This window comes from Calliphora vicina, unplaced genomic scaffold, assembly GCF_958450345.1.
Source record: "Calliphora vicina unplaced genomic scaffold, idCalVici1.1 scaffold_94, whole genome shotgun sequence".
Classification (NCBI taxonomy): Eukaryota; Metazoa; Arthropoda; class Insecta; order Diptera; family Calliphoridae; genus Calliphora; species Calliphora vicina.
In genome coordinates this window covers 23,098-42,947 of record NW_027052651.1, presented here as the reverse complement: position 1 = coordinate 42,947, position 19,850 = coordinate 23,098, and the positions used below count along the sequence as shown (strand labels likewise).

Sequence of the window (19,850 nt, the reverse complement as noted above, 5' to 3'; positions counted from 1 at the left end):
AAATTTTGCATATATCTGAACTTTGACCTCGATGCGCGTCCAGTAATCGTCGCCCGATTTGGCTCAAATTTTTAGCACTTAACATTTAGGCCTAGTGTCACAATATTCCACCCGGCACTCTTCAAAATTTTAACAAAAATTTTTTTCCATACAACTGATTGTCACTCTAATATACATATGTACATAGATACTTATGTACGTGTATGTGTAATTTCACATATTTAATTTATTTTCATATTGTATATTGAATTGTAATGTGTTTTGTTATTTTCTCTTTCTCTATATATCTCTCTCTATTCCACTCTTTTATTCCCCATCATCGTTTTTGTTTCCTGTTTATATTTTGTTGTTTGCTGCAACTTTTTAGTGGATTTAACTAATGGTCAGCTAACACCAAACAATAATACACCTTTGCTAACTCAGGCATTATCGGGTAAGTGTTTCAAAATATACAGTAAATACTTATAACATATATATGTACATAAATATCTATTCGTGGTTGAACATTTTATAGAGAACAGGCGCAAGTTTCGCAGCAAATTTTCAAAATCTTAAAACGTTCATATTTATATTAATACTTGAACATTTTTCAGAAAATGATTCGGATTTGATAAATGTTCAATGTATCACAAACATTAGATTTTTCTTGTATTCCAATAAAACGAATAATTCAAATTTAGTTTAAATTTGGTGTAAGATTAAGTTTTTCTCTTCGGCAATTCGAACGTATTGTTGTATTATCTAAAGCCAAGTTTAATAATATCACTTACATACTTTTTAAGATAATGTTCTTTGTACATAGGAAAAATTAATAATCGATTTATAAGAAATTAAAATTAAAAATTGAATTTATCAATAATTAAATTGGTAATTTAGCAAACAAAAACTAAATCTTAAAAAAAATTTAAAATAACAATCGAAAAAATTTTTTTTTCTAAAAAATTCAAAAAACAATTGAAAAAAAATTAAATTTTGTTTACCTAAAAATATTTAAAATTTTGAAGTATAATTTGGTGAAGGGTATATAGGATTCGGCACAGCCGAATATAGCACTCTTACTTGTTTTTGGTAAATCTTGTAAAATAATACAACAATAAAATAAAATAAAAACAAAAAAAATTTATTTACAACACCAAAATATAGAGATTATTATAAAACTCAGATGCTATTTCTGAAATAGTTCTAGATGTTATCAGGAATACGAAAATTTCAAAATTAGGCGCAGTTGGAATTTTGTGCCCCAATACAAATCTTAATAAATTATTGTCTATTATTGATTTTATTTGAGGTCACTTTTTTATAAATATTTTTATTTATGGCCAGTACACATCACCTCCACGTGAAATGACCATCATTAGGTAGGTAACTATAATTTATATGATTATGATCTTGGAAGAAATCATATATATTTTTGTCCTCCAATATTAATGATATATTCATCTAAATTTAGCCTAATTAAACTAGTTAAGACCAATAATCTTAGGTCCATTAAAATATTAACGATAAATTATTTTGTTTTTAATTTTAGTGATGAATAATTATCAAGCTGCTGCAGCAGCCGCCCATAGTTTTGCAGCACCTTCGGCATCGCCTCATACCACCACTACACGGCAAGGGTTTCCATCAACTAATTCTCCGGGGCCCACCATTGATATGTACAGTTCATCGGCCGCCGATAATGTGGGCTATGTACAAGCCACCAGTCCTCAACCCTCAGGGTTTCCGATTGCCGTGAGTCGAGCTCCACTCAACTATAGTCCGGTAAGTAATTCAAACTAATCGTTCACCCAAGTAGCAAACTAAATTTCCATTGATGACACACTTTTCTCATTTCACATTAACTATGTATTTTTCAATTAGTTATTTAATTATTTTTGAAGATTTACTCCACTATCTTTTATTTAAAGACAAATTGTTTTTATATTTCATTCATTTTATTGTGTTTGTTCTATTTTTCCTTTATTTTTTATTTTATTTTGTTGCAAAATTACAATTGTATTGTATCTTATTATTAGTCATCTCTACTAAGTTTTGAATAAATAAAAAGTTACTAATTGTTATTGTTAATGGTAGATATATAGTTTAACGGTTATCGGTTATCGGTACAAATCAATTACCTTTTCATCAATATCCGTTTAAATTCGTTTTTTCTGTTCTTGCACCATTTTTTCTTTACCGTTTTTCTAACTTATTAACGTTTTTCTCTGTTCTTCTGTGTATTCTATTTATTTCCTTATTATATTATATAAGAGAGGGACACTTTTACTACAAATTGAATGTATGTGTGTTTGTTTTAAAATGTTTTTATCTCTCGTCTCGTTTCCGTTTAGATCTATTCATTGAACTTTGCGATGGCTAATATATAAGACTGAAATCCTAAAGCAGTTGCACAAGGTAGGATTTTATTATTTTATATTTTATTTTTTTTGTTTGCCTTCTCTATTTATTTGTTTTCATTATATGTTGAATTGTTTTACTTTTGTGTTTACTTTTTATTATTATTTAATCATTATTAAAAATGTTAGTTTATCCAATATTTCCAATAGTAAAAAAGAATAAAATAGAATATTATTTATTGTTTTTTTTATTTTAATTTAAATATATTATTAAATTTCATAAAATTACTAACCGATGATTCTTTATAATCAAGTTCATGTTTGTTTTCGTATGACCATGGTTACGAACCGTTATAAATAATCATGTTTTTAAATATGACTATACTTGGGCGTATGATTAATATTTATTTAATTATATTGAATTTCATATTAATAATACGTTCTGGTCGTATTACCAACAAAAAGATGATGGTATAGTGATTATATCATTCCGTTTGTACATCAAATATTTGTCGCATAAGATTCTAAAACGATCTAGCTATGTCCGTCCATCTGTCGGACTGTCTCTTGAAAACACGATAGGACACAAATGAACGGAGCTAGCTGTCTGAAATTCTCCACAAATACTCTCTCTTTGTTTGGTATTGAAAATGGGCAATATCGGTTCTTTAATTTAAAGCTTTAATTTATAGTTTTCCTATGCACTTCTATGCATTTTTCTTCATATTTGTGAGCATATTTTCCATTTTGTTGGGCTTTTTGCTTGCCTATTTTTAAACTTTTTGTGCATATTTAAACTTGCCCTGGTCATTAAGCTGTCATCCACTATCTTTATTTGAAAATGTCTATTCAAAATATTTAAGATTAATACCTGATACAGAAGAGTTCCAGATTTTATAAACTTTTGCATGTGACTGCAACATACATAGTGAGCTTATAATTGTTTTCTCCCACGGACCATTAAAAAAAACTGGCCTCTTTCTGATTTTTTTTTTTAACTTTTTATTTATTTATTGAATCTGCCTATATCATTAGGCCTAACAATAAGTGATTAAATCTTATAACTAAAATTAAAACTAATTGCTCTCTAAAGAGAGCATTGTTTGATGCATGGACCTCATCTTAGCGGGGTGGTAGATCTCCTCTACAAAGCCTTGATCTGGTTTGGCTCTGTGCGAGAAGCCGAGCAAGCGGATTTGGTGTGATTGCAGTTTCAGTATATATTTATCGCGGACTTTCTTAAACTCATCCTTCACTAGTGGCACTTCCAAGTCCCTGTGGATGTTTCCATTTCTTATGTACCATGGTGCACCCGTCATGGTCCTAAGAATTTTCGACTGGGCCCTCTGTATAAGCTCAATACTGGAATTACTGACCGTTCCCCACAATTGGATTCCATATGTCCAAATTGGTTTTAAAATGATTTTATACAGGGTGACTTTATAGTCCAGGCTTAACTTTGATTGGTCACTTATTAACCAGTGAAGGCTAGATGCTTTTAACTTCATGTGAAGTCTCTTGGTTTCTATATGACGGCGCCATGTAAGTCTTCCATCCCCTCCTCAGTGTGAACGTAACATGTTTGCTTTTTAACTCATTTACACGTATTCTCCATTTGTTTAACCATGTTTCCACACATCTTAAGTAGCCATCTAGTATACTCGATGCTATATATGGGTTTTCATGCGAGCTAATAATTGCGGTGTCATCAGCAAATGTAGAAATAGTCAATTCATCGCTCGTAGGTAAATCAGAGGTGTAAATCAAATAGAGGGTAGGTCCAAGAACACTTCCTTGTGGTACTCCTGCTCCAATCCTATATTCTCTTGTCACGTAATCATTGTACTTAACTGTAAATATACGGTCCGATAGATAAGATTCCAATAGTTTATGAGTAGATGGTGGCAGCAAACATTTTATTTTATATACTTGTGCGACATCCAAAAATATAGCTGAACAATATTTCTTTAATTCAAAGGATTTTCTTATCTCCCCGGTTATACGATTAACTTGTTAGATTGTTCCATGGCGTTCCCTGAAACCAAATTGATGAACTGGGATTATATTTTTCTCATTTAAAAATGGTATGATTTTCTTTTGGAACACTTTTTCGAACAGTTTCGATAAGCAAGGAAGCAAGCTTATTGGTCTATAGGAGGATGGTACGGTCAAGTCCTTACCTGGCTTTGGTATCATTATTATCTGAGAAGTTTTCCAATTTGTCGGAAAAACTCCATGTTTAAAGATCGCATTAAATATTGTAGACAGCACAATTATTGCCACACTCGGTAGGTTTTTAATCATAGTAGGTGTAACAGAATCATTTCCAGGTGATTTTTTTAATATTATATTATCCTTGATTACTTCGTTAATGTCTTCTGGGCTTATATCTAATATGTCATCATTAGATAATGTTGACACAGGTGGCTCTTCAAGTTCAAAAACAGTAGTTGGCGAGTTTGGTTGAAAGACTGTACTTAAGTGATCGGCAAATATTTTAGCCTTTTCCTCCGTGCTGCGAGCCCAGGTACCGTCAGCTATCCTTAAAGGGCTTTGCCCCTTCCAAAGGGAAAAATTTGTGTGTTTGGTATTTGTTAAACTTTGAATGTAATTTCTATTTCTGCGATCCTTCTCTAATTGAAGGGCTTTTTTCAGATTTTTTCTAGCAGCAGACAGCCTCTGCTTTGCAGCAGGTGATCTACTTTGTTGCCATTCTCTTCTGAGTTTTCTCTTTTCTAAAAGAAGTCGTTCAATATCTGAGTTGGAAATGTGCATATCAGTTTTAGGAAATATTTGACTCTTTGAATGATTTAGAGCCGATACAATTAATGACGTAAAGTCATTGACACTTTTATCTACATCTTCCTCATACTGAATACAAAGATCTGTGTGGATATGACTGCTTATATATTTTTTATATTTAAGCCAATTTGTTTTAAAGTAATATGTATCAGTATGAAATTTTGAAATGTTAGTCCTCCCTTAATAAGATACTATAATTGGGGAATGATCAGAAGATACATCATATGACATTTCTGTAGATATTGAATTTCGATTAATATTTTTTGTTATGGCAAAGTCTATGAGATCAGGAATTTTTTTAGGATCAGCAGGCCAGTATGTTGGTTGTCCAGGGGACACAATATCCAGGCCATTTTTGCGATCAACTAATGTTTTATAAAGCTGTCTACCTCTGGGATTCATTAGTCGAGAGCCCCAGTAAGTGTGTTTGGCATTATAGTCGCCACATGCCAGAAAGCGACCTCCTAGCGTGCTAAAGAATTCTTCAAACTTCTCCTTGGTCATTGAAAAGCGTGGTGGGCAATAGATCGCGCTTATATTTAAATCTCCAGCAAAGCTTTCCAGATGAATGGATGTTGCCTGCATATAGTCTTTTGAGAATTCATCTAGGGGATAATGTTTTAAACGATTTCTAATTAAAATACCAGTGCCACCATGTGCCTTACCATCAGGATGATTTGTACAGTAGAATGTATAACCCGAAATATAAAAGTTATACCTATTGGTAAGATGAGTTTCCGAAACCAATAGCACGTCGATGTTTTTATTCTGCATGAAGTGGGATACCTCTGATTTGTGTTGGTTTAAACCGTTTGCATTCCAGAAACATAGTCTCAAATAACTAATTTTTTTGTTAAGAGGATTTGTATCATTTGGTTCTGCGCTCTTAAAAGCTCTTGTATTGTGTTTTGCATGGATGACATAAAGTTTGTCATATTTTGATTAAGAGAGGTAATATTCTGGGTAAGAGGTAATATTCTGCATAAGTGCTTCCAACCCTCCCGTTTTTTGGGGAACACCAGGCTGCTGGTAACCCGTTCTCAAAACATTGGCATAAGAACCTGCTACATTCTTAGGCTGATCAATTTGAGTGGATTGTAAATTTAATTGTGTTGAGGCTGCTTGCTTGTTCAATAGCGGAACTTCAGAATTGACTCGTGGTTAGGTGTTTTCAAATTTGTAGGCTGGTACTTCAGATGTTTTCCCTCTTATTAGCTTTTACCTCTCTCTTTATCTGTTCAATAACTCCTTATAAACTGGGCACCCGCGGTAGTTGGCTGAATGATCGCCACCACATTTTCTTCTGAGACCATTCTTTAGGATATCACATTGTGATGAAGAATGAAGGTCTCCGCATGCCACACACACTGTTCGCAAGGTACAATAATTTTTAGTATGTCCAAACTCTTGACAATTGCCACATTGAACAGGACGATTTCTTTTAAGAGGCTCCTCAATGGTTATTCTACGATTTAACAGATATCGTGTTGAGTAAATTGGGTGAGTTTCATTTCCCCTCAATTTATTTTTTTCTGGCTCCAACTCGACTCTAAACATTGGCTGAGGAATTTTATCTTTGTTAAATATATTAACTACAGCTCTTACTTCGTAGCCCAATTCTTGCAGGGCCTCCTTGATATCATTAGTCTCAACACTGGACTCTATGCCTTTAATGACAACTGTCAACCGTTTACTACTTTTCAGTTGATAGGTATAAAAATTCTTTTTATTATCATTTAGGTATTGAGAGATTTTTCTATAAAAATCCTCAGTGTATACGACTATTTTCGTCTCTTGCACACCGCCTTTTCTTATTGGAACAATATGGAAATTATTTTTTCCAATGAGTTCAACAAATGTTTTGACCAAATTATTCGAGCTGGACTCACGCAGATATATTGGTGGTGGCTTTAATGATTTCTTTTCGTAAGTACCATCTTTTATACTCTTATTATTATCCTCGCTCAAGAGTGCGAAACGATTGCCTATCAAGGGATCATCAACTATCTTCTGTTTCTTGCATACCTGGTAGTACTGGTGATTTCAATGTAGTTATCTTTTTTTTTGGTATAGCGCCCTTCAGTGTAACATCATTATTTATTGTGGTTTATTTAGTGTTAAAAACATTCAAACTCTCACTATTCTTTGTTAGTGGATCACAAGCTTGTTTATTAACAGTATTTGTCTGTGTTTTTAAAACTGGTATAGATGTTGTTGTATTTAAATTTTTCATATTTTCTTTTATGCTTTGTTCTAAATATAAATTGGTTGGTGATATTGTTTGTGTATTATTTTGTTCGTGTAATTGTATCACGGGGGAACAAGAGCGTGCTCTGTCAGCTGGTTTGGCGGTTAAATAATTTTTGTTGTAGCTGGGGTCATTTATTTTTTTGTTTTGATCACTCTCCCCGTTAAGAAATATGTAGGCATTTCTGCCGTTCATACTGAGCCTGCTCTCATCATGAGAATTCATGTGCTCTTTTAAAACAAACAAAGGGAATTAACACTTTTTATTTTTTTTAAACCAGTTGTTTTTCTTTTTTATTAAACAAAATTGCTTTTGCAAATTTTTGTATTTATCGCCAGACACAAATATAATTTCAAAGCGTCCAATCGCTAATTTTTAAAATTTTTATTTGCACTAAAAAACAATAAAATTTTAATAAAATCGCGGAGCGAATAAAATGCACGTCTGTTTGATATGATTTTTCTGATTTTGAAATCATAAATCAGATATTTACATAATAAAACAAGCTATATGTCCATTTGACAAAAGCTTAATAACGTTTGATTATTTGGTATACAAATTTAATGTTTTGTTCAGAGTGTATAATAAAATATATGATATAAACAAAAACAAACTTGTCATGTACATTTTAAGAAAACTTAAGTTAACTTCTTTGTCGTTTTTCTCAATACCGAGTTTTTGGATCCGAGCCAGAACAATAATAGGATGACCACATAATACGAATATGGGCAAAACACTAATTTATTTAAATTTGAGTAAATGTTATTCATGATTTTGTTTAATGTATTATTAACTAGCTGACCGTTCCGACTTCGCTCGGTAGCTATAAATAAAAAATAAAAAATCGTATAGGAGAAACGAAATCTACTGAAAAATTTAAGAAACTTACCCCAAGAAATCATAGGGCTAAAATCAAATACTATCTGGCGCATTTCGGCTATTTTCCAATGATTTTTTTGTCTTACTATTTATTGTCTCGTTTCAATATTTTTTTTATATTTTAAGAAATAATGAGCAATTATGGTTGGTTTCATAGATTTTAAAAGAAAAGCCCATATATGTATGGTGATAATAAAAAAACAATTTATTATAATTTCATTATTAAAATTTATCACAATTGGTTGTCATAATTAGATGGCATTTATTAAATATGCTGTTTAATATAGTAAACAAAAAAAGTATAAAACTACATAAATATTTACCGAAATTACAAAATAACTGCCAATGTTCTCTTTTATTATCCAATTACAACAAATCTAAATATAAATCTATTAATGTGTTATCAAATAATTAATTAGTTAGAAACTCGATAAATAAAGCTAAAAAGTTTAGAGAATTTTTAATTATTTAATTTCTATTTTAAAAAAAATATACATATATACATGGATGACAAACTAAATAATATATGTATAAGCAAATTATAATTGTAATAACAAACAAATTTACATAAAAACATATTTGTAGATAAGTAAATATGTAGATATGTAAATAAATAAATACATATATTCTTTATTAAAAGAATATTAGATGAAAAAGCCGCTATATTTAGCACAGGCTCTATGTGGTAGGACTGCAAACTCATTTTCATTTGATGATTTAAAAAATTCAGGCATTATTATTTTACAATATAATATTTAATTTTAAATATTTATGGCAATATTAAATATCAAATTTAAGATAAGGATTTTGTCAACTCAATGCTCTTTTTTATTTTAATCTTTCGGAACCAACTATTGAAAAAAGTATCAATCAAAAATTTTATCTTCGAATATGCACTTATATATTCTATATAGATTTCATTATAACTAAATATATTCTCGTAATATATGTCCATAGCGCAAGTAAAAATTCAAATAAGATTTTATGTTAAGGTCCACAATTTGGGTTGTCAATTATTCGAGTTTTATATTAATCGAATAACGAGTATAATATATAACATTCAATGAATAAAAATTTAAAAATTATAGATGTGATTAATAATAAAACAATTTAAGAAATGATTGTTTAGAAATTTAAAGTATGTATTTTTACTGCCTGTTCCACGATGTCGAAAGAAAAATGAGTCAAAAAATTTGTTTGAAAAACATTCAGTTTTTTAAATTCTTTCGAATAGTTTTCATACAAATGTGTTTGAATCAGTTTTCTTTCGACATCGTGAAACAGGCCTTTAAATTTCTATAAACATTTCAGTAAATATTTAATGCGTTTGACTTAAATAGTAGATTATCAATTATATCCATATTGTTTATTTTTAAATGGAAAATCATATAACTTTAACCATTCCTAAGTCTTTAGTATCAGTCACAGGGTTTTCTTTTTAAATTAGGTTTCATAATGTGATATTGATGTGATAATCCAAAGTCGATTGGAAAATGAATGTAGAAAGTCTTTTCATTGAGATAGATTTGTTTAAATTTAATAAATTTATTCGAATATTCGATTAATCGACAATTATTGACCGAATAATTTCTTATTCCTAGATTATTGGAATAATCTTTGTCGAATTATCTTCTTCTATTTGGGATCCATTTTGTCCTACTAGGGCAATTATACATTTAAAAAAGTATAGGTAAATTTAAATTTAGTCTTCTTTGAAAATTTATCATGTTTCTGTAAAAGGTTGTTTTGCTTGAGTGGTATTTATTTGTGGTATATAAAATTTTATGCAATACTGGCCATACAATTTATAAGTATGTATTTGTATTCTATACATTCTCGCTAATTTAAATATTTAATGTGTACAGCAATAACAGCAATTTATTAAAATTGTATAAATACTTAACTGTGTTTTGAACATTGTAAAATCAGATCAAATTAATTCATGAGGAAAGTTTAAATCGGTGAAAAGTTGTTCAGTTTTTAAATTCTTAATACATAGTAATTGAATAAAAATCACGATACATAATATTAGTAGTTGCTTGTTTTATCTTAGATTCTGTAAAAAAACCTAATAACTCTATGCTACATCAGTTCATGTTTTATTGAAATCCATAGATTTTATCAACAAATTTCCATTTTCTTCATTTTAAAATCAGTTTCAAAAGAACATACATTGAAGTTGAAATTCAAACAATACTATTACTTATTTAAATAATAAAAAAAATACTCAACGAAGTGAAGAAGAAAAGTGTTTTCGAACTCTATAGACTCCAACAAAACAGATTTGTTACATGAGAACCACTGCATCTTATGTTTGTTCATGTTTGTATCACTGTTTAACCCTTATGTGTGTGACAAAAAAAAAACACCTTTAACAGGGTGACAGGGTACTCGGGTACCACATAGAGAACCTATGAAGTTACATATTAATGCGCTATACATATATGCAAATGCTCCATATTATGAAATGCAAAAAAAATTAAAATAAATATAACAAAAAGTTATGAGCTCTCAGAAAGTTTTAAACGCCTAGGACTTCTGCATACATAGAAAATTGCAATTAAATTTCAAAAAGTTACCCAGGTACCCTGTCACACACATAAGGGTTAATAGGGTTAGTCGACTTCGAAATCGACATTGTGCCATCGATTTTTCGATAGCTTTTGGCATGAGGAACAAAATATGAAAAAAAATCATTTTCGAGGCTCCCAAATTTCAGAAAAATTAAAAAAATACATTTTCTCAACTTTTATTTTTAAGGTTTTTTTTCTTTTTCTGAAATTTGGGCGCCTGAATATGATTTTTTTGATATGTCGTAGTAAAAATATTTTTCCTCATGCCAAAAGCTATCGAAAAATTGGGAATTTTTTCACTTTTGTTGGGAATTATTTCAAATTGTTTAGACTAATCTTTTAATTATTATAAAACTGCCAATTATTTGGAAAGTTTGGGAATTAGTTTATTCCCAAAGATATTGAATGTGAAGCATAAAAAGTGTCCCCAACAAATATATGGCTTTCAAACAAATTGCAGAAGATTTTGACTTTTTTGGAATTTAATTTGACCGCCAGTGAATAATTTAATGAAAAGAAACATCAAAGAATATTAAAAAAAAATTATTCTTAATCCTTCGAGCCTCCAACTGTCACGACCACCCTTAAAATTTTTAAGTGAAAAATTAAACACTCAAAAGTGTTTAAAATTAATAATTCTTATCAGTTTTAACATAAATTTTATTTAAAATCTATACTATTGTAATACAATAGAATTATGCCAAATCCACTGTATACGTACATTTGTATTTTTTATAATATTTGCAAAATATTTATGATTGTTATGCTTAATATTATTAAATCATATTATCATTATTAGCAATCAACATTGTATGGTAAATTATTTGTATTATTAATGTGTATTAGAGTGGTCCAAATGCAATTTATGTGTGCCACATTTCAACGGCCGAAATATCTTGGCCAAATTTCAACACTAATCAATAATTGAAACACGGTTCTAACCGATCATATTTCTTGATAATCTCAGAAGAATTGTGAAACATTTCTTTATATGGCTTTAGAAATATTGTTTCACGATAAATCGAACATAATACCTAACATAATTCCTTATACTCCACAGTGGGGCAGAATCGAATTTTTTGGGAAATAAATCTGGCATTTCTAAACGGCTGGTCGTAGCCAAGGAGTATTCGAGTTTATGTTATTAAAATGGGCCCTACAAATGCTCCAGGGGCGGCGATATGGGGGCTCAAAGTACGGTACCTTCGACATGTATAATTTTTAAACTCGTGCCATTTTTTTGTTTCCCATCCGATTTCAAAGAATTTTATATTTTTGGAAAGCGCTCGGCTCGCTGTCTCTTATAATTTCCTAGTTATAGGCATTTCAAAATTGAAATGCCGTTTAGAAATGCCAGATTTATTTACAAAACAATTTCGATTGTGCTCCACTGTGTACTCCTGCAATGAGCATAGTTCCTAACATAGCTGTAACAAAAGATTCTGTTGCAGAAATAAATTGTTATTCAGATGCGCGTCTTATAAGCAGTTTTGTTACTGACTGTACAATACTATTATTATTATTATTATTATTATTATTATTATTATTATTATTATTATTATTATTATTATTATTATTATTATTATTATTATTATTATTATTATTATTATTATTATTATTATTATTATTATTATTGTACAAAATTAGGGAATTTGTGTTAATTAAATATTTATTTATTTAAATAAATATTTTTGCAACTTATAATTTCTCAGCAATGAGAAATTATAAGTTGATGAGGATTTGGTGCTTGAGAAAAAAAGGAAAATGAGAAATAAAAAAACCAATGGAATTAGTTTTAAGTAAAAGAGATTTTTTATTGTAGCAAGAGATGCTTACCCTTTGGATGATGTGTTGAAACTTAATTTTATTATTTTATGTTTTATGCCTTGAAGGCTTTTTTTCACAACGTTATAACGGTTAATTCTTTTTCGTTAAGTTTAACATAGATTTTTTATACAATGTTAATTCTGTGTTGACAATTCATTAAATATATCGCGATTTTCATTAAAATAGAGGAAACAGAATTCAAGCTTATAACTAATTATAATATTTCATACAATTCATTTTATATAATTAAATTCAATACTAAGGAGTGAGATCGAAAAATTCTTAACATACATATATGTTTATAAAAAAGAAACCACTAAACTTACAGCTTTAATTTTTTTTTTATTTGATTGAAATTATTATTACAATTTACAAAAAAAATTATTTTTATAGTTTTAATCACTAGTGATGAAATTTTGAACCTTTTTCGGAAACCCTTCCATTAACGTTTTTATAGTGCTTTCTGTCACTTTGCTCGAACATGTAGTCCATCTCCGTTTAAAATCTACCACACTTTTGGACACCTTTTTTGTACTCTTCAATTCTCTTTTAACAAGAGCCCAATATCTCTCCACTGGCCTTAGCTCCGGGCAGTTTGGAGGATTTGCCTCTCTTGGTACAAATACCACATTATTGTTCTTGTACCACTCAAGGGCTTGTTTGCCATAGTGACAGGATGCCAAGTCAGGCCAAAAATAAGTGGACACATTATGAAGTCTTATGAATGGAAGCAGCCTTTTTTGTAAACATTCCTTGATGTAAATTTCGGTATTTATAGAGCCCGTTGTAACAAATGAGTGGCTTCTTTTGCCGCAACTGCATATTGCTTGTCATACCAAGAACTTTCTGGGAAATTTTGTCTGCTTTTGGGTCCTAAACTTTTCTTCAACATTCCCTCGAGCATCAGCAACATAAAATTTTTGACCTGGAAGTTGCGAAAAATCTGCCAGAACATACGTTTCGTCATCCATTATGCAGCAAGAATATTTTTTTATAAAACTTGACTTCAATTTCCGTGCTCTGTTTTTGGCCTCTAAATTTTTAGTAGCGTTCCTGTCAGGAACTTTTTGAGCCTTGTATGTTTTTAAACCTGCATTAGCTTTAACTTTTCGTACCAAATAGTCCGAGCACTGAGCTAACCGGGCTGCTTTCCTACCGGATGTGTTGGGAGCTCTTTTGAAAATGCGTTCTATTTTTTTGGCTTTAGAAACATCATGTGGACCATTCCTTCTACCTGAACCAGGTTTTCTATCAACTGACAAGTTCTCCCGGTACTGTTTAATAACATTGGAAACAGTTTGACGGCAGACCTTTGTATGCTTGGCCAACTTTTTGTAAGACCAAGTTGGGTTTTGTTGAAAATATTTAATAATTTCAGTACGCACTTTTTTCTGGTCACTCATTTTAATCAGATTAACAAAAAAATTAATATAATTGACATTACACATAATAACTGACATGTTTTTCAAAGGTAACTTGATCAAAAAAAAATTCAAATAATACTTGGGTTAAAAAATGTAATGAAAAACGTGTGTTAAGAATTTTTCGATCTCACTCCTTAAATACAATTCATTATTAAGAAAAACAAAATTCAATATATAACAATACATTTTGCTAATTTATACATGGCGCCCCTCGTTGCACTTGTGCAAATTAGTTTTTGGAGGATGAAGCGCATAGGACCACGGCTAATGAACGGATTGCCTCGGAAAGGATGCGTTGATTTGGAGCCGGTGGTTGGGTGTGGATGTGATTGCGGATGTTGTTGTGGTTGATGTTGCGACTGGTGTTGCGGTTGCGATTGTTGTTGCGGTTGATGTTGCGATTGCGGCGGCGGATGGTGTTGTTTCTGATGTTGGTGGTGTTGGTATGGCGGCGTCGGGTGCAGTTGTTGCCGTTTCTTGCGGTGTGGCCCGGAGTGTTGGAGCGTACTCTACGTATTGTTGTTGCACGCACTACGGACATCCTACTTCGGATGGGTGAGCCATTGTTGCTAGGCCGTTCTCCCAGGCGTTCGTGCACCGTGCGACTGCGTCTATTTGGATGTAGCAGAGTATGGTGCAGTTCTTGGCAGTAAAGACAGGTGTCACTACTGTCACACTCAGCTACGACATGAGTCCGGGCCAAACAGTTGACGCAGTACCTAAGACTGCGTGCCACCTGACTTCTCTGAGTTGGCCCCATCGCTAGGAAGCTCCGACAGAATCGGAGGGAGTGGTAGCGGTAGCACAGTTGGCATTGATGAACTGCTGGGTTGCGTGGACGTTGATTTGGCATGCTGGAAATAAAATAAATATAAGTGAGGTGGACTATGGAACGTTGATAAATGGATATATATCTGAAACATATGAGAGATATTTGGGAAAAATTGTATGTAAGATTAATTTTACATTTTAATTTCTACTTGCCGCCAACCAAATAATTATGAGAAATATTAAGTGGTTTATGAATTATTATAGGGCAAGTAGCATAATTTTGTTATGGCACGAGTTATAGTCCCATTTTGTGTCCGAACGTCTACTACCCGTACGTGATGATCTGACCCACTATGAACTTTTTCAATGCGTCCGAGACGCCACTCGCAAGGGGGCAAAAGATCATCCATTACTACCACAAAGTCGCCTACTTTTAAATTGGGAGTGGAAAACTTCCATTTATAACGTTTATGCATTGATTTCAAATATTCTTCTTTCCATTGTAGGGAAAGTTTGTGATGGATAGCTTTGAGTTTTTCCCATCGGTTAATTAGAGATAAATTATCATTTGTTTGTTCAGGGAAAGACATAATTGGACCACCTCGCAGAAAATGTCCGGGGGTTAAGGCAGTTAGATCGCTAGGGTCCTCAGATAAAGAGGAAATCGGTCTAGAATTTAATACTCCTTCAATTCTTGCTAATAAAGTTGTGAACTCTTCAAAATTGAAGCGATATGCTCCTGCCACTCGTTTTAAGTGGAATTTAAAACTCTTAACTGCCGCTTCCCAGAGGCCTCCCATGTGAGGAGCCTGTGGTGGAATAAACGACCAGTCAAAGCCATGGGAAATGTACTTCTGCGCTATATCTTGGGAAGTAGTGTTGATAAATGTGGTGAATTCTCGACGTAGAGCTCGGTTTGCGCCAACGAAGTTGCGACCGTTATCGGAAACTACTCTCTGTGGAAGACCTCTTCGTCCTATAAAACGAGAAAATGTTGCTTGGAAAGCTGGAGTCGACAGGCTTGAGCAAGGTTCCAAATGGATTGCTTTTGTGGCAAAGCATACAAAAACGCAGACATAACCTTTTACAGTAGCTGCTCTTCTGAGAGTGGAACTTTTTAGTTCGAAGGGACCTGCGAAGTCAATGCCTGTAATATTAAAAGGGAACGAGTATGTACAGCGATCAGGAGGAAGAGCTGCCATGATTTGTGAGCAAGCTTGTTTTTTATATATGATGCATGTTTTACAGTATCTGATTACCTTTTTTACCCGAAGTTTTAGACGAGAGATATAGAATTCCGTTTGTATCATGCGACACATTAGACTGCATTCACCATGAGCTAGAAATTCGTGTAAATGTAATAGATATAATTCGCAAAGTCGGGAATCTCGTGGTAATATTATTGGGAATCGTTCCTTAAAGGGTAGTGAGGAGTTGGCCAATCGACCATTAACTCTTAAAATACCTTCTTGGTCTAGTAATGGATTGAGTGTGAATAAGGAAGAATTTTTTGCAATTGGCTCGGATTTTAAAAGAGCATCATATTCCATCTGATAGCACCTTTTCTGAGCAAGCATTATTAGTCTGGATTTGACTGATTTAATTTCTTCTTGACCAAGTTCAGTATTATGGTATTGTAAAGGAAAATTTGGATTTGCGAACGAACTTTTAAATCGTCTTATATATCGAAAGACGTAGGCTAAAACTCTTAAAGCTCTAGTATAAGATGAGAATCTTTTAAGTATATCTTCAGGGAGAAGAGAAATATGAAAACTACTGGTGGGAACCTGTAAGTTTTCTTTTTCTATAACATTATTGGAACTTTTTTCATAAGATTTAAACGAATTTAATGGGTTATTCCGTGGCCATTCAGTTTTTGGATTTATTAGCCAAGCAGGGCCATGCCACCAAAGAGTGTTACCGATGAGATCCTGAGGTCTGCAACCTCTTGAGCCTAGGTCAGCAGGATTACAGTGTGTTGGTACATGACGCCATTTTGCATTTGGAAGTAGCGTATGAATTTGTCCAATACGATTAGCCACATAAATTTCTTTCCAAGTAGCTGGTGGTTTTGCTAGCCATCCTAAGACAATTGATGAATCACACCATAGAATTATTTCGGTATTAGACAGGTTAAGTGATGTGATGGTATGATGTACTAGTTTTGCGAGCATAACGCTGCCAGACAGTTCCAGTCTAGGTAGAGTGATTGAGGCTAATGGCGCTACTTTAGTTTTGGCTACTAACAAATTGGAGAACACTACTGAGGAAGACGTTTCTATTCGTATGTATATGGCAGCACAATAGGCTAATTTGGAGGCATCACAGAACCCATGTATTTGAATATTGTCCACGGGAGTGAACTGAATCCAACGAGGAATTTGGATTTCTTGAATTTTTTGTAAATCAGTTATAATTTCATTCCAGATTCGGAGAGAATCTGGACTTACCAAATCGTCCCAATCAATTTTTTCTAGCCAAAGTTGTTGAATTAGAATTTTTCCTTTGACAACTACTGGAGAGATCCAGCCAGCCGGGTCAAACAACTTGGCAACGGATGATACGATTTTTCTTTTTGTTATTTGTGATGCCTGAGGGATAGGCTCAAAATAATAACTGAAGGAATCAGTTAATGCGTTCCAACGAATGCCGAGAGCTTTCATTGTACTAGCGTCGTGGAATTTAAGAAAGTCTGAATCGTATAAGTCTTCTTTGGGAAAAGAAGTTAACAACTGGGAGTTGTTTGCAGTGATCTTTTTGAGTAAAAGACCAGCGGATTCTAGCGTTTTTATAAGTTGAGCTTGTGATTCTAATGCGCTTTCTATCGAATGACCTCCAGTAAGAATGTCATCGACATATGTTTCTTTCTGCAGTATTACTGCTGCTTTTGGGAACTGATCTTGAGAATCTGAGGCCAATTGAAGTAAAGTTCTAATGGCAAGGAACGGTGCACAATTGACTCCAAATGTAACAGTTTTCATTTGGTAATCTTTGACAGCCTCCCGGGGGGACTTTTGGAAAAGTATTCGCTGGAATGGTCTGTCTATTGGATCTATTAATATTTGACGATACATTTTTTGTATGTCACCATTAAATACAAATTTATAAAACCGCCAATTTATTATTACTGTCATTAAATCTGCTTGCAGTGTGGGACCTGTGTATAAAACATCGTTTAGTGAAAACCCAGATTTTGTTCTACGGGACGCATTGAACACTACTCTAACCTTGGTCGTTTTGCTTTCGGGACGAACTACTGCATGATGTGGGAGGTAAAAAGAGTCGCATTTCTCATTTGAAAAGAATTCCTTTGACGTTGTTTCTTCCATGTGATCTAAGGTAATATATTCTTTGAGTACTTCATTATATTGCTTCTGGAGTAGAGGGTCTTTTGTTAAAGTTTGCTCCAGCCGAACGTATTGACTTAGAGCGACAAATCTTGATGGGCCAAGGAATCTAGTCTCTGGAAAATCTTGTCGGAATGGCAATCTGACCATATAACGACCATTTGGTAAACGTTTCGTCGTTTGGCTGTAGAATTGTTCGCAATATTCATCTTCAGAGGAGATTGGACGGGCTGAAGGTATCTCTTCCTGCTCCCAGAATTTCCGGATCAATTTATCTAAATTATTATCTTCTGCTGATTTGACACTTGTTGAAAACGAAAATATAGGTTTTGTTTGAACCGAACCACTGAGAACCCATCCAAATACTGTTTTGTATGCTGTGGCCGAACCACACACATCTCTTCTAATTCCATCCAGATTTATAAAGCGTTCGCTGTCATTTCCCAGAACTAAGTCGATAGGTGACGATATGTTAAAGTGAGGATCGGCTAGATCCAAATCAGAAAGATTAGCTGTACTTGTAACATCAAATGAGGTGGAGGGAATTTGGTTCGTTACTTTTGGTAGCACAATGGCTGTTACCGAAAATCTGACATTTTTTATTTTTGATACCAAGACTATGTCACATTCTTTTTCTGCTGTCTGACATTGGCCTCCAATTCCGACAATTTCAGAATAAGATTTTCTTGATGGTAAGTTGAGTCGTTTTTGAATTTTTTCCGAGAGAAAAGTTCTTTCTGAACCGGGATCTATCAGCGCACGGATTGTGAACAGTTCCCCTCTGGATTCAATCTGAACTAATGCAGTTCGTAATAAAATATTTGTGCTGTCTGTAGCATAATTTGCGTTAATTTTAGGTTTAATTGCCTGCGAAGTGGACGGTCTTTGATCCGCCTCATTTAAATCATAAGAGCGATTATTTGAGTTTTTGGGATCAGACTTATTGTCCGGATTCGTTTGACCATTTTTAAACTGATCGTTATTATTTTTTCGAAAAGGATTAAATGCACGCATGTGAAGCAATGTATGATGTTGTTTGTTACAATTTAGACAAGTATTCTTGCTTGTGCAATGTTTTTTAGTGTGGGATGGTGAAAGGCAATTGTTGCAAAATTGATTTTTGAATATGAAATCTACTCTTTCTTGAATAGAAAGTTTCCTAAATTGAGGACACACTCTTAAATTGTGGTCTTTTTCACAAATTTTGCACTTTAAATTGATTTTTTCCTGAGATGCGTACATCTGAATCGGTGATTGAGAATCACTATTGTTGAGAGAAGGAGATTTCGTAATCTTTATAGTAGAAATTCTTTCTACCACTTCACATCTTTTTAAGAGAAAATCACTTAAATCTGACCAAGGTGGTAATTTTCTACTGGCATTTAAAGATTGCTCCCAATGCGCTAAAGTTTCGTGAGGTAATTTCGAGTAAACTAAGTTAACTAACATTGGATCCCAACCATCTGTTGAAACGCCTAAACCTTTGAGCATTGCTAAGCTATCAGTTACGGAGCTGTGGATCCTTTGTAAAGACTCGCTGTCCTCTTTTACGGCTGCGGGAATGTTGAAAAGATTCCTAATTTGGTTATCCACCAGTACACGAACGTTTTCGTATCGCAACTTCAGAGCGTTCCAGGCTAATT

General features: G+C 32.9%; 1 protein-coding gene across 1 annotated transcript in view; it reads left to right on the top strand.

The window, feature by feature from the left end:
* Positions 1-294: 294 nt before the first annotated feature.
* LOC135963132 (RNA-binding protein Musashi homolog Rbp6-like) overlaps positions 295-19,850 on the top strand; it is a gene marked incomplete at its 5' end in the record, with an annotated part of 42,599 nt that continues 23,043 nt past the window's right edge. Inside the window, 2 exons of the mRNA XM_065514900.1 lie at positions 295-433; positions 1,529-1,761. Coding sequence (XP_065370972.1) covers positions 295-433; positions 1,529-1,761 — 372 coding nt within the window. The remainder of the gene's footprint in view (positions 434-1,528; positions 1,762-19,850) is intronic.